This window comes from Dendronephthya gigantea, unplaced genomic scaffold, assembly GCF_004324835.1.
Source record: "Dendronephthya gigantea isolate DGI-Jeju-01 unplaced genomic scaffold, DenGig_1.0 000256F, whole genome shotgun sequence".
Lineage (NCBI taxonomy): Eukaryota > Metazoa > Cnidaria > Anthozoa > Malacalcyonacea > Nephtheidae > Dendronephthya > Dendronephthya gigantea.
Window position 1 is genome coordinate 27,501 of NW_021163266.1, and position 15,884 is coordinate 43,384.

General features: G+C 37.2%; 2 protein-coding genes across 3 annotated transcripts; one reads left to right on the forward strand and one right to left on the reverse strand.

Moving 5' to 3' along the window:
- The first annotated feature begins 6,790 nt into the window (after positions 1 to 6,790).
- Positions 6,791 to 12,666, forward strand: LOC114540938. 2 transcript variants are annotated; one of them, XM_028560936.1, is made up of 6 exons: positions 6,791 to 6,868; positions 9,849 to 10,292; positions 10,761 to 10,831; positions 11,553 to 11,659; positions 12,020 to 12,129; positions 12,498 to 12,666. In XM_028560936.1, the coding sequence occupies exons 2-6, from the start codon at positions 10,080 to 10,082 to the stop codon at positions 12,627 to 12,629; spliced, it is 633 nt and encodes a 210-aa protein (XP_028416737.1). In that variant the 5' UTR covers positions 6,791 to 6,868; positions 9,849 to 10,079; the 3' UTR covers positions 12,630 to 12,666. The 2 variants fall into 2 exon arrangements, with proteins under 2 accessions (XP_028416737.1, XP_028416736.1); XM_028560935.1 differs by lacking the exon at positions 6,791 to 6,868 and having other exon boundaries at positions 9,582 to 10,292.
- On the reverse strand, positions 6,834 to 9,518 carry LOC114540937. The gene is made up of 3 exons (XM_028560934.1): positions 9,130 to 9,518; positions 7,442 to 7,641; positions 6,834 to 7,003 (listed from the first exon to the last, which is right to left on the reverse strand). The coding sequence occupies exons 1-3, from the start codon at positions 9,501 to 9,503 to the stop codon at positions 6,855 to 6,857; spliced, it is 723 nt and encodes a 240-aa protein (XP_028416735.1). The 5' UTR covers positions 9,504 to 9,518; the 3' UTR covers positions 6,834 to 6,854.
- Positions 12,667 to 15,884: the final 3,218 nt, after the last annotated feature.

Sequence of the window (15,884 nt, forward strand, 5' to 3'; positions counted from 1 at the left end):
CCGATTCTGACCACCTTGCACCAAACCGCCAAAATTTGACTAACTCTCTAAACATCCTCTTTGATCGACATCTGTGCAAGCTAACTTCAGAAATGTCGCCATTTCGCATAAGTCGATCACAGCAAAATCAGCACTTTTTCGAACATGTTCGAGAGACCTCGAGTTTTCCCCTCAGTGCGGACTGGGCACTTTTCAACATGTTCGGGAGACATCGAGTTGTTCCCCTTAGTGCACGACTGGGCACTTTGTCGAACATGTTCGGGAGACATCGAGTTGTTCCCCTCTAAGTGCGGTTGACTTGGCACTTTGTCGAACATGTTCGGGAGACATCGAGTTGTTCCCCTCTTAGTGGGGGTTGACTGGGCACTTTGTCGAACATGTTCGGGAGACCTCGAGTTGTTCCCCTCTTAGTGCGGGTTGACCTGGCACTTTGTCGAACATGTTCGGGAGACATCGAGTTGTTCCCCTCTTAGTGGGGTTGACTGGGCACTTTGTCGAACATGTTCGGGAGACATCGAGTTGTTCCCCTTTAGTGCGGGTTGACTGGGCACTTTGTCGAACATGTTCGGGAGACATCGAGTTGTTCCCCTCTTAGTGCGGGTTGACTGGGCACTTTGTCGAACATGTTCGGGAGACATCGAGTTGTTCCCTCTTAGTGCGGGTTGACTGGCACTTTGTCGAACATGTTCGGGAGACCTCGAGTTGTTCCCCTCTTAGTGCGGGTTGACTGGGCACTTTGTCGAACATGTTCGGGAGACCTCGAGTTGTTCCCCTCTTAGTGCGGGTTGACTGGGCACTTTGTCGAACATGTTCGGGAGACATCGAGTTGTTCCCCTCTTAGTGCGGGTTGACTGGCACTTTGTCGAACATGTTCGGGAGACCTCGAGTTGTTCCCCTCTTAGTGCGGGTTGACTGGCACTTTGTCGAACATGTTCGGGAGACTCGAGTTGTTCCCCTCTTAGTGGCGGGTTGACTGGGCACTTTGTCGAACATGTTCGGGAACCTCGAGTTGTTCCCCTCTTAGTGCGGGTTGACTGGCACTTTGTCGAACATGTTCGGGAAACCTGAGTTGTTCCCCTCTTAGTGCGGGTTGACTGGCACTTTGTTCGAACATGTTCGGGAAAACATCGAGTTGTTCCCCTCTTAGTGCGAGTTACTTAGCACTTTGTCGAACATGTTCGAACATGTTGACTGGGCACTTTGTCGAACATGTTCGGGAGACCTCGAGTTGTTCCCTTCTTAGTGCGGGTTGACTGGGTACTTTGTCGAACATGTTCCGGAGGCCTCGAGTTTCCTCTCTTAGTGCGGGAGTACTCAGCACTTTGTCGAACATGTTCGGGAGACCTCGGGTTGTTCCCCTCTTTGTGCGGGTTGACTTAGCACTTTGTCGAACGTGTTCGGGAGACCTCGATTCCTTCGCCTCTTGGTAGCGATCTAAATCGCGACTTTTTTGGACATGTTCGAGAGAACTCGTTTTCCTCTCATCTTAGTCCGGGTCAAAAAGCGCGACTTTTCCGAACATGTTCGAGAGACCTTTTGGTATTTGCCTCTTCTGCCGTTTATGTTCGAGAGACATCGATATGCTCCCCCTTCTTGTGAACATGTTCGGGAGACCTCAAGTTGTTGGCTTTTTCCGTGGACATGTTCGAGAGACCTGGACTTGTCCTGCTCTTTGGTCGACTGCTCCGAGGATGTGTGATTGTCGGAAAAAAAAGAAACAAATTGTAGAACAAGGGCTTAATCTCAGCAGATCGTAGCAACAAGGCTACTCTACTGCTTACAATACCCCGTTCTTTATTTAAGTCGTCTGCAAATGATTTAGCTTTGGAAAATTTAGATTTTGATTGTTGTAGAGCTTTGGAGCATTGTCCGCTCCGTGGGCTCGTTATGACGCAGGAGGCGCGAATGATCGCGTCTCTATTCGTGTTCGCTTAAGTCGTCCAGAGAAAAGGAATCGTTGCGTTCTAGCATGGATTCTGATTTAGAGGCGTTCAATCATAATCCAACAGATGGTAGCTTCTCACCATTGTCTTTTCAGGCAAGTGCATGAGCCAATTGTCTGAATCTGCGGTTCCTCTTGTACTGAGCAGAATTACTATTGCAACAACCATTCAAGTAGGGTAAAACTAACCTGTCTGACGATGGTCTAAACCCAGCTCACGTTCCCTATTGGCGGGTGAACAATCCGACGCTTGGCGAATTCTGCTTCGCAATGATAGGAAGAGCCGACATCGAAGAATCAAAAAGCAACGTCGCTATGAACGCTTGGCTGCCACAAGCCAGTTATTCCTCCACACACGCATACGTTCATATACCTTTCGATTTACAACACAATAATACTTTATTTTTCCCTTTAGATCTTAGACCTACTGAGTATAGACATATCTCATTATGTATGCAATATGTATATATATATATATATATATTGTAACTTTTCTGGTGAAAAAAATTTCCCATCCAAAGTGACATATTTGTAAAAATTGGAAACAGGAGTTTCACGCTATGTAACCTTTTCTGACTTTCTGCAGCAGGGGGGTGATTCCAGGGGGTGTGAAAATGGTCCTCGTAAGTACGAATTAAAATTCAAATTTAAGACATCTCGTAAGGCTTTGCGTTTTTGTAAATCGTAACGCTTTTTTTTGCTTTGTAATGTCTGTCGGCATGGTTACACTTGAGCGAAAAGAGAAAACGTTAGATGTCTTCGTTCGTGAGTTACGATCGGTCAAAAATGGCGGAAAATATGGTAATTTTTTTTTTGATTTTCAAACGAGCGTTTTGTTTCCCCACCTGGAACGTCCAAATGGCCATTTTTGGGACGACTCGTTTTTTTTTTAGACTTGTGGGAAACTTTGTAGTTCACATGCGGAAAAGAAAGTAAATATGTAAACTATTTCGTTTTTTATAATGCCTCAAATATGGCTACCGTAAAATGACAATTTTTCAAAATGACGAATTTTGCGTATTTCAACAACGAATAAATTTATATACTTTGGGTTCGAGGGCGGACGAGGTATACTCTTACAGACTTTGAGACTGTGTGAACACACTGTTAGAGTTGTAGTTGGGGTAATGATCGAGGTTACGTTTTGATGACTTGTCAAACATGTCTCTTTTAGCATATTCGCATGCTGAACTACCATATTAAATGCAAAAACGCGAAATTCAAAGGGAATTTTCTTTCTTGAGTTGCATAAGTATTGCTTTAATTTAAGTTATCATAAAAGATAAAACTTCTTTACCTTTCATACTAAAGTACCAAGTGTTTTGAGTTGAACCTACTTTTTCCAGGGGGGTGTAAACTCAGCGAAAATGAATGAAAATGGTTAAAACGCGATTTTTAGTACCGCTGAAAAAGGGTGTTTCTTTTCTCGGAAGATGTTAGCATGCACATACATATCTTGACTGGAAGGGACGAACAACGAACATTTTCGAAGGATTGAAAAATTATCGAAATGGGCACTGTGATAGCTTCCTTATTATTGCAAATGTGCTGAATTTTAATCCCTCAGATATCTTTGCAATCCTACCCGTAGTTCATGTCTTTTTTAAATGTACATCTTAGAAATACAAGTGGGAACATTGCTGCATAGTTATTTCGTATAAAGATGTAGCATTCTCGAAGGTTTGAGAAATTATCGAAATGGGCTCTGTAATGGCGTCTCTATTACTGCAAATGTGCTGAATTTTAATCCTTCAGATATCTTTGCAATCCTACCCGTAGTTCATGTGTTTTTCAAATGTACATGTCAGAAATACAAGTGGGAACATTGCTGCATAGTTATTTCGTTTAAAGATTGAGCATTTTTGAAGGTTTAAAAATTATCGAAATGGGCTCTGTAATGGCTTCCCTATTATTGCAAATGGGCTGAATTTTAATCCTTCAGATATCTTTGCAATCCTACCCGTAGTTCATATCTTTTTCAAATGTACATGTCAGAAATACAAGTGGGAACATTGCTGCATAGTTATTTCGTTTAAAGATTGAGCATTTTTGAAGGTTTAAAAATTATCGAAATGGGCTCTGTAATGGCTTCCCTATTAATGCAAATAGGCTGAATTTTAATCCTTCAGATATCTTTGCAATCGTACCCGTAGTTTATGTCTTTTTCAAATGTACATGTCAGAAATACAAGTGTGAACATTGCTGCATAGTTATTTCGTTTAAAGATTGAGCATTCTTGAAGGTTTGAAAAATTATCGAAATGGATTCTGTAATAGCTTCCCTATTATTGCAAATGGGCTGAATTTTAATCCTTCAGATATCTTTGCAATCCTACCCGTAGTTCATGTCTTTTTTAAATATATATGTCAGAAATACAAATGGGAACATTGTTGCATAGTTATTTCGTTTAAAGATTGAGCATTCTCGAAGGTTTGAAAAATTTTCGAAATGGGCTCTGTAATGGCTTCCCTATTAATGCAAATGGGCTGAATTTTAATCTTTCAGATATCTTTGCAATCCTACCCGTAGTTCATGTGTTTTTCAAATGTACATGTCAGAAATACAAGTGGGAACATTGCTGCATAGTTATTTCGTTTAAAGATTGAGCATTTTTGAAGGTTTAAAAATTATCGAAATGGGCTCTGTAATGGCTTCCCTATTATTGCAAATGGGCTGAATTTTAATCCTTCAGATATCTTTGCAATCCTACCCGTAGTTCATATCTTTTTCAAATGTACATGTCAGAAATACAAGTGGGAACATTGCTGCATAGTTATTTCGTTTAAAGATTGAGCATTTTTGAAGGTTTAAAAATTATCGAAATGGGCTCTGTAATGGCTTCCCTATTAATGCAAATAGGCTGAATTTTAATCCTTCAGATATCTTTGCAATCGTACCCGTAGTTCATGTCTTTTTCAAATGTACATGTCAGAAATACAAGTGTGAACATTGCTGCATAGTTATTTCGTTTAAAGATTGAGCATTCTTGAAGGTTTGAAAAATTATCGAAATGGATTCTGTAATAGCTTCCCTATTATTGCAAATGGGCTGAATTTTAATCCTTCAGATATCTTTGCAATCCTACCCGTAGTTCATGTCTTTTTTAAATATATATGTCAGAAATACAAATGGGAACATTGTTGCATAGTTATTTCGTTTAAAGATTGAGCATTCTCGAAGGTTTGAAAAATTTTCGAAATGGGCTCTGTAATGGCTTCCCTATTAATGCAAATGGGCTGAATTTTAATCTTTCAGATATCTTTGCAATCCTACCCGTAGTTCATGTCTTTTTTAAATGTACATGTCAGAAATACAAGTGGCAACATTGCTGCATAGTTATTTCGTTTAAAGATGAGCATTCTCAAAGGTTTAAAAAATTATCGAAATGGGTTCTGTAATGGCTTCCCTATTATTGCAATTGTATTGAATTTTAATCCTTCAGATATCTTTGCAATCTTACCCGTAGTTCATGTTGTTCTTGAGTGTACATGGCAGAAATACAATTGGGAACAATGTTGCATAGTTATTTCGTTGAAATACTGAAATTTTCGGCAGGCGCATGCGCGAGCATTATTACATGCACTAAGTGTTTCTAACTCATTTTTTATTGACGAATGTGTGCTCTGATTGTTCTAAAGGTTCACCGTTTTCAGTTTGGCTTAACTATGGACTATTTTTTCGCAAATGGAAATAAAATTTGCACCACATCCAATGTGTACAAGTTTGTCACACTTATACTCCGAACTCCCACTTGCCTTATGTACAACTTTATGACATATAAGGGCAATGGTTTTAGGGCAATAACAAGTTCAAATCAAGATTCTGGTGTATCAAGTCAGTCAAGAATGTCATCTTTCAGAAAAAACACGTCGCCAAGAGGAGCTGTCCAATACGTAAACCAGTTCCCGAAAAATTTCCTGAGACCATATGGCCGTCAAGAAAATCCTCCAAGTTTACAAATTGTAATGAAAAGAATAAAACCAGAGTCCTGTGAATGGCTGGTACGGCCAAAGGTAGCTGCATCCGAGATGGCTGATACCATCCAAGAGGGCCTACAGACACTAGAAGACAAGACCGGTGGAGTGTTGTTGCGTCCGTCCTCTATGTCTCAAATTAACACAGGACGAAAAGCGTGCCATTAATTAGCTTTAGCAAAAATACTAAAGGTATTAAATGCGTATCTATAACTTTTAATAAGCCGACTAAAGGTGATTAAAGAAAAAGTTACATTTAATCGCATTTATTTTGAATAAAACATCTCTTTTGGAAACCGATAGATTTAATTGCATTTAGTGAGCATTTTAAAGTGGGTTAAAGCCGACATTAGTGCGCGTATAGTTTAATAAACTTTAACCAGTTGTTTAAATGTTGATTAAAGGCAGAGATAGCATTTAATCACCTTTAATTTGATTTTAAATGAAGACAAAACCTGACACCTACTTTAATTCCGTTAGGACGGCAATTTAATAGGATTAAATATATTGTTATTGCAACAATTATATGGTAACAAATAAACATGATGATATCTGATACGTTTGTTATTATCGAGTAACGTAATGCTATAATGCGCCTTTATTTCACCTGAATTTAAGCACTTCGAGACACTGTCGGACAATATACAAGAAATAAGAAAGACTTCTTATTGTGCAAATTCGCTCATTAGTATAATTATAAAGTGCGGAAGTGATTGATATACAAGTTTATATAAATTTGGCCAAAGTGCGTGGCAGTTATAATACGATATGGATAAGGCGAACAGTTACGTGTTTTGCGACCACTGCGAACAAAACGTTTCGGAAACAACATTCCGTAGACATATGGCTTTAAAACAATCTCGCCAGCTGAAGAGAAGTTTGAAGAAAGATTCTTCAACGTCTTCATCCGACACAGACGGAGAAAGTGATTGTAACAGTTACAGTTTCAAAGGTGAGAGTGTTTTGCATGCAAGTCCATAATATACAGCTATATCATTATTAGCACACTGTCCACCAATTCCATAAAATTCAGTAACCAATATGTATGGCTTTGATTGTACATTGATACCAAACAGAAATGGCAAACCTTATATAAGAAAAGTATTATGAAATTATAAATAAATAAAATAAGTCATGAGTCTTCTTGTATTTCCATGTACAGTACAATTTTACACAATCTGAATACAGAGACATTGAATGAAGTTGATCATGAACAATCAACTATTAAAGCAGAAGTTTCTCAGCTTTAAATTTTGAGTGAAAATACAAACTTCAGGATCAGTTTTGCTAGAAGAGTTGCCATACTGCTAATCATTATTCCACATGATCATACCTAACGGTAAACAGGCCTATCCCCAACATTGATAATTGGTGGTGTGGGGGGGATGGGTGTATTAATATATCCATGTAAATATGAACATGAATATATGAATATACACACCCCTCCCAACTATCCACGTAAACTCTGTTACAGTGCCGTAAGTTTCAAGTATGCTGTAATCATAATAATTAATCATTTTCATACCAGGGTGATCAAATGAATTAATCATCATGGCTTCCTTTTCCACATCAGTTCTACTTGTATGGCTTTTAAACTGTTTCACAGCAACTACATGCCCTCTGTACATCTTTTTTACACAGATGCCAAATGTCCCCTCACCAATTTTATTTTTTCGTCCACTTGACAATATTTTCAAGTTGGCTGGGTCAATTTCATGGATAGACCTAGAAAAATTTAAATAAATAATAGCCAGGTTGATATTGAAAATATTTAGGCTTGAATATTGTTCAGCTGTATAACTGCTATTCAGTATACTATAGTTGAATGCATTAGGTGGCAATGCCCCCTACTTATTTTTTTACTTGTCTAATGTCAGATTATTTCATTTGTCAGGGGGAAGCTCTGCCACTTAATGTGTTAACTACAAAAGCTGACAATCTCTCGAGTTAACGCATTAAGTGGCAATGTGCCCGGCATGCCCTACTTATTTTTTACTTGTCTAACGGCAGACAATTTTACTCATTAGTGTGGAAGCTCTGCCCCTTAATGGGTTAATATAAAGATCAAATGATCTTCAAGACAGTGTTGTTTCATGAATTGACAGCTACTGTAAGCACAAACTATTGTTTCAAAAGGTTGGAGACATATGGTCATATCTGTAGCTAGCATTTCATGAGTACCCCATTAATGTTCAAATTGCTTTCTCTTCTTAATTGGCCAGTACAATAGTAACTCCAAACGAGCAGAACATTTTGAGCACATTCTAGCTTCGGAATAAAAAAGCTAGTAAAGTGAGCTAAAATTTACAACATTTCACAACCAAACTTTGAAAATATACTAATTTTAGTATGCTCTTTTCCAGCTTTGGTGATTTATTTGAATCTCCTTGTCTATTTCAGTCCATAATTGGAATTGTCAATTGTGTCTAAAGTTTTTATGAATCATGCAAGATAAATGTACTAGGACAGAGGATTCTAAATACTATACTATTACACCATTTATATCAGACTCCCTATGTACAAAGGCCCAAATCAAACATTCATCCCATCGCTTTCCACCCACAGCAAAGTTTGTATTGAGTATTGAATGAAAATGTTGCAGGGGAAATTTAAATTTCACACAAAATTTGAATTATAGTTTTGATCACTGTATCATCATTCAATCAAATGCAGATTCAAAAAGATTTTGTCTAATCGGGCAATCAGACAAAAAAGCCTGAATCTGGCTTTTTACATGCAGCATGGTAAAGAATATATCAGGTCCTCCTTCATTTGTCGCTGCCAATCAATCATAGCGAATGAAAACATACTGTAGGCCTGGGGCATGATACTTAGGTTACATTGTTGGTCAATGTTCCACTTCATTTAATAATATAAACCCCTGCCTATAAATGCAGTTTTCTAAGATGTGGCCAGAACTGCCAAATGAATTCTGTTAAGGTTGGAAAAAAATATTTCATTTCTGCAAGGGGTCTCTTAAATCCCAGCGTTAAAAAAGCACATATTAATATTATTCAATCAAAATTGCTTAGATTCTGGAGGGTCAAATATACTCCATAAGGGGGGGGGGAATTATACTGAATATAATGTGGGGTGCTTTAATGCAGTATAACAGTATTAAGTAAATACACACAATTTTAGCAATCTATCGATATAACCCTGCTTCTATAAACTGCTCAAATTAAATATAAGGAGCAATATACATGTACTTACATACGAGACGTAGTACGCAAAGACTTTTCCTCTCTCCACTTTCTCCAAAAAAACTCGGCCTTCGATCTCATTTCAGTCGTTGTGGCTTTCAATTCTTTCTCAATATTTTTCTTTATTTTCTCCTCCAGCCGTCTTTGCTTGACATTTCTGGTCTCTTTACGTTTCCTTTCTCGTAATTTCTGTTTACGTCGGCGACGTTTAAGGCGCACTTCCTCGACATTATTTGGTCTGGAGAGACGACGCTGCTTCGCAGGTATAAAACAATTCTGTTCAGCCTCTGGTGGCACTGGGCTTTTAGCTTCCAGAAGGCTGCGCATTCCACTGGTAGCAAGTGCGCCACTCGCTGTGTGGAAAGACTGGTTAAAATGTGCCATTTCAACCGGTTTTGCGCAAGGTATACCACCAAAAGCTTTACAGAATTTTTCAATTTAAGGCTTTTCAAAATATTTGTCGTTCGTTGTCATTGCGCCAAAGTACGTAATGTGTGCTTCCCGCGCTTTTGCGTTATTTAACAATTATGAATTTATGATATTTGTCTCCGATCGGATAACTGTCCCCTATAGGGTGGGTAGGCAACTCATAATATGTCTGTTCTATAAATAACGCGACTAAAACAATGGCGGATTATCGTTGTAGAGGAAATGTGCACGGAATCAATTTTTAAATGACTTAGTATTCGTAAGGAAGCCCAATTTACATTTAGGCCAGTGCTTTTCTAGGTTATCTGGGTAAAGACTTTGATGTTCGTGTGTTATACCTAACGGAAGAAATATGATAACGATAGAATCCTGCTGTGAAAGTTTTCTACAACCAATGAAATATTGGACGTGATCGCGCTCAATTATAAATCTACATACAATTCAACAATCAACTGTGTCAATGTGTTCAAAGTCCTTTCGCGACAAACAGCTGAATCTGACTTCACTGGATTTTTCGACATATCCACTGAAATGTCTTTGCCCGATCAGTACGTTTTATTATTACAAAATGTGGTCGAGGAAAACAGGCTCTTGAGAGCTCAAATGGCTAATACCATTTCAAGCAATGAAAGTGCTTTGAAAAATATTGAAACAAAAATGGACATCTTGTCCCAGACAACTTCACCTGGCAGACGAGTCAGACAGACCGGGCAGAACAAACATAAAGTGCCCAAAGCTTGCAGTGTAAGTAAATACAGTTTCATTTATTTCCTATTAACCATTTCATCTGAATGGCTTTATGCCTTTATCCGTTGACCGTTTATGTTGAATAACAGATTTTAATAATATGAGGACAAAAATGTCCATATTGTTTGAATTGGTCTTTGTTTATATATAGTTATCTTTGTATGTTTTAAAGTCTTTATAAATGTCTCCTTATTATGGTAATATAATTATATTTACTATCAACCTATTCACTGCTTGTACCATAACACTAAAGGAGTAAAATGTCTGGTGTTACACAGAGAAAATCCAGGGGGCATGTCTAGGCACATTGCCACCAATTTAGGCTGACTTTTCAACTAAATGTTCAACTAAAAGCCAACCAAAGGTTTAACAGAAATCAATTGTAAGAACTGTAAAACCATGTTTAAAAAACCATTATTTTTAGATATTTAATTTTGAAAATGTGTTTACTATGTTCTTCAATAGAATAATGTCCGAAGAAAACTCAAGGCTCTTAGGAGTGCTGATGAAAATATGCACTTTAGATTAACTGAAAGGTAATGCATAAAGGCAACTTCTTTCAAATACTAATTTATATTAATAAAACTGGTGAAGTCATGTTACCGAGATGATGTACATTGTTTACCTTTCCGATGTTAGTATTTTAGATTGAGTCTTATCTTATTTTTATTGATTGTAATTAATATATTACCAATTAAGCACCAGCACTCTCCCCTTAATGAGTAAAATAGTCTGGTGTTAGACAGAGTAAAACGCCAAAGTAGGGCGCATCAGGGCGCAAACTTGATGGGTAACCCATTAAGTGGCAATGTGCCCCAGGACACCCTACTTATATTTTTTACTTGTCTATTGCCAGACGAAATACTCGTCAGTGGGGAAGCTCTGCCACTTAATGGGTTAAACTGCATATTAGACTGGAAGTTGTGCTGACATGCTATAAATATAAATTATACCAGTCTTTGAAATTTTATTTGAAGCCTTCAGAATTCTATGTGAGGCCTTCAGAATTGTGCGATATATGGTGAATTCAGAACATGTGATAATTATGCAAAATTCTGAAGGCCTTAAAATAAATTCATAATGGCATACATAAAATTCTAAAGGCTGGTATATTTTAATAGTGTGTCCCTTTGTACCACGTACAAGAACACTATCTTTTGAACAGTAACTCTCAAACTGAGCATGGAAGTTCGACAGTATGCTACACAGGTTAAGCACAAGTAATAATTTTGAACTAATTAAGTTTCTTGTTTCTAGCCCCGATTCTCAGCAAAATTCACAGCTATTTAAAAGAGTGGCAGAAGAACTGCAACATGAATTTGGTGGTCAGGAAAATTGTCCTTGGCCAACGGTTGTTTTAAAAGGTATATACTCAGAGTTTTAACTTGTAATGTAAAAGAAATATAGCAGCAATAAATCAGTTGACTAATATGTTCCTTAGTTCTCCAGTCTCTGAGTATAGACGTCTAATAGGATAGGGATTCAACCCTTTTTGCGGGAGTCGTGTAATTTATTTTAACAAGGCGCATCCAATGAATTACGACATATGAAAACCAGGTTTAAACCTTCGTCACAGGGAAAACCTTTCTCTGCGCTGGTGGTGCCCCATACGCACAGCTTTTTTGCAACTATGTTTTCAAATTGGGTTTTCCCTCGTGAAAGTAAGTTTCCTAGAAATTAGGGCCCTGAATCTAGAAGGTGATTGTTGCTTTTTTATGTTTTAGAGGCGTTTAAGAGGTATTTCAAGTCATGCAAAGCAAAACAGAAAAGAGTTGCTCTTGGAACAGAACAGCAACACGTTCAAATTTGCAGGAGAAGGAGCAGAAAGGAGGAGGTATGTTTTTACAATATCTTTTTAAAAATAGTTGATACTTAATGATTATTTTAGCTTTGCTTCATACTTGATTGAACACGACTATCTAACTACTTTTAACGTAACAGTTAAACAGTGTAGTAGGTTATATGCAACTACATGGAAAATAAGAAAATTCTTCGATGTTTCGAGCGAAGCCCCATCAAGAAGTTGGTTGTAGTACTTAGTTGGATAACCTACTACACTGACATGTAAGACTCGAACTCCGAAGAGAAAAACCACCGGAAGAAAAATTAGCAACTGGATTTTAGGCGAGACTATACTTAGCACCACAATCTCAAACACTTACCCAAGTAAGAATATAATTATTCGACGATATTTGCTTTTAGAAACTAGCGAAAAGATTAAAAACGATCGAGAAAATGGGTTGGAACCAGACGAAAGTGGCAAAGGTGGCAGACGTCATGAGAATGGACTATATGTCCTCTGAAAAAAAGCGAGGTAGACGAGGAAACAAATAGGATTAAACACTACAAGGTTCGGAAGCTTTCTTGGGAAAGCAGAGAATTAAAGCGAACTAAGAAGAAGCTTGATAAAAACCACAAGGATTCGCTACCTGGATTGTCCAAACGAGCTGTTACACCAAGAGAGGAAGGAGAACCCTCCGGTAAACCAAAACCAGCCAACTGTCCTGGTTGGGCGTGTGTTGTTCTAACTGAAGACCCGACAAATGAACCAGTTGGAGCACAATATTTAGCCGAGGATGATTTGAATCTGTCACGATAGACTCTTTAGTTAAAAATTGCTACAAAATTATTTCAGTTACATGTACATTGACGATGGACATCCTAGAAGATGCAAATAATTATGTATGCTAGTCCGATGCTCTACCAAATGAGCTACAAGGCCAAGTCGGTTCTTAAATATATGTTTACTCCGAACTCAAAGTTCAGTGCCCTTGTTTATTGGTCTCTAGACGCGCAATATATTTTTGAAAATATATTGGCTATTGCGCGTCTGGAGATCGATGCACTGAACTGTAATTTAATTGTTGAAAACACCATATTATTCACCGTACCAGAAACATCACATCATGCAATAATATTAGTATAGGAATCATGGATGTATACTATACATTACGACTTATCTATTTATTTAAAATGATGAATTTTTGTAAATACACGGGTATAGAGGGAAATAAATGCTTTTTTGCAATGAACTGGTGATGCTTGTATTTGTTTGACTATAGCTAGCTATACGTGTAGCTTGTACCAAATATAACGATTAGAAATTTAAGTTTTATTGCGAGTTGAGCTTGTAATTGAATGGAAATCAGTTTCTTCGTTTATTTACATGGAATAGGTTATATAAGTATAACAGCCATGCAGCTAACGAATTAACAAAAGCTGAATTATTGTGAATATAATAGGTTAATTAAAGACAGTTTAAATGTGCATTTACGCAAGGTTTAATCAATGTTTTAAGGCGATTAATCTATACTTATCTCACGCTTTATCGACCTTTAAACAATGTATTAAATCTACTTTTAATACACTTTAGCCAACTAGCACATTTATGATTAAAATCGACTTTAGTCAAAAAAGTCAAGATATTAAAGGCAATTATACGTTCCTTTAAACTGCCTTAATCTGCATTTAATCCACTTAATTAAATCTGCCTTTAGCACACTTTAATCAACATTTAGTCTTAAGTATTAATCCCGCCGTTAATACACTTAGTACTGAACATTAAACGTGTCTAAAGGTGTGTTTAGTGTATTTAATAAATCGCATTAAGTGTAACTAAACACCAATAAAATACACGATTAATCTGCCTTTACAACCGTATTAAGGGCACGCTTTTCGTCCTGTGTAAGGCAGCATTCCATTTGATTGAAGAACATCTCCCATTAATTAACACGAAGGTTGCTGGTGAGGACGCGACATCCGAAAGCGTCAAATCCTTGTTGAAATTTCTGTGCAACGATGAAATTGACCACATCGTAGACGAAGCGTTTGAAGTTGGATCAGCTCTATTCGCGATTGCAACACACATCATTGTTGCCAGGACCTTGGTCCGAAACACAGAAAAATACGGCGAGCCATTCTCTCCTGTCACGCCAACGGAGGAAGAAAAGAAGTTCAAACAAGAGAAAAGTATCACCACCTTAAAGCGAATGCTGACCTCCTATTAAGTGAATAACAGTGCGAAAAGCCAGAGCAACAGGAGTGGCACCAGCAAAAAGCGTTTGTTTGCAGAGATAGATTCAAAGTCTGATGCAAGCGAGGAACAAGAAATTATTTCCCTAGGAAGGCAACCTGAAGTCGCTGAAAAAGTGCGATAACTAGCAGCTGAAGAAACCGAAGAACCTGAAAAAGAAGTCATTGAAACAAAAACAAAGAGGAATAAAAAGAAATCGCACAAGAATAAGAAAGATCAAAAGTAATTTTCAGTATGGACGTGAATCTTTATAATGATATACATTGCCTTCTCCATTGTAAATTTATTTACGGTCTTTTTACCCAACGTGCTTTTTCTTTGAAACAATATTGAGTGAGCAATATCTAATAATAATTGAAAAATTTTGCAACAATTGGAGTTATATGTTGTAAGGAGATTCTGTAAATATTAATTTTCAATTGTTGAAAAAAAAATATAAAATGTTGAAACTTTGTTCTGTTTTCCATTACTTATAATTTTCTGTTGCAATTATTGGATCCGACAAAACTTAAGAATCAATTAGAAGTAACTGTTTTGAAAAAACATACATACTAATTTCAAAACAATAACACAATGTATTTTTCAAAATTCAAAATTTTCACAGTGATCGTTCTGTTATGACAAATGTTATTTGCAGGTGAATCAAAAAAAGGTAATCAAAATTCAGCATGCTATTGCAGGTAATTTTCAGAGTGTATGAAGCGGACCTTTCTTCATATTCCGAAAGTTCAAACTTCTCATTTGATAAATGACACACTTTTCATACTCAATAATAATGGTGGTGAAAAATGCTCAAATACGAGTCCGATAAAAAAGTTAGTGAAAATTGCATATTTTATGGACGTTTTTAAAAATAAGATAACGTAAAACGACGGTTACCTTAATGAAGTCGGGTAATGAGAGCAATATCTTTTAGTTCCGAAAAAGTGCAAAGAGGATGAGGTTTTTTAAATATTAAACGAAAACGAAGAACAAGGAATTTGGGTGCATGGTCAGAAAGCTTTGGTGAAACCTAAACATAGGCTTAGGGTGGGTTTCAGGGTGGGGAATTGGTGTATACACAGGTTAAATACATGTGGGGGGGGGGTTATTTCATAATAACGTACGGTGTTTAACGTTGGCTAAGTATAGCAAGTATTAACATGTTACATAATATAGAATAGTACTATTGTTAACTATATGACTATATATGACATATATATATATATAGTACCTTTTCCGACACTTTGTAACACTATCTTTTTGATACCACATATGAAAGAGCAGATCAAACTGACTATTCTGTACAAATATAAAAAAATTGCAGGAGTAGGAACATGTTTTTTTTTCAGTTTTTTGAAGCTACCTGAAAGCCATCTTTGACAGGTATCGGAAAATGACCTGTACTTTATGAGCTTTTGCACAACGAATATTCACATTTGTTATTTCATTCTTGTATCATTTTTAAGCTTTTTCTTTGGCCATTAAACTGTGTTAGTTTCAAAGAATACGGACGTTTAATTTTTGAACGCGAGGCGCTCGAAGATGAACCGTTGGAATTCATTGTATGACCGAAA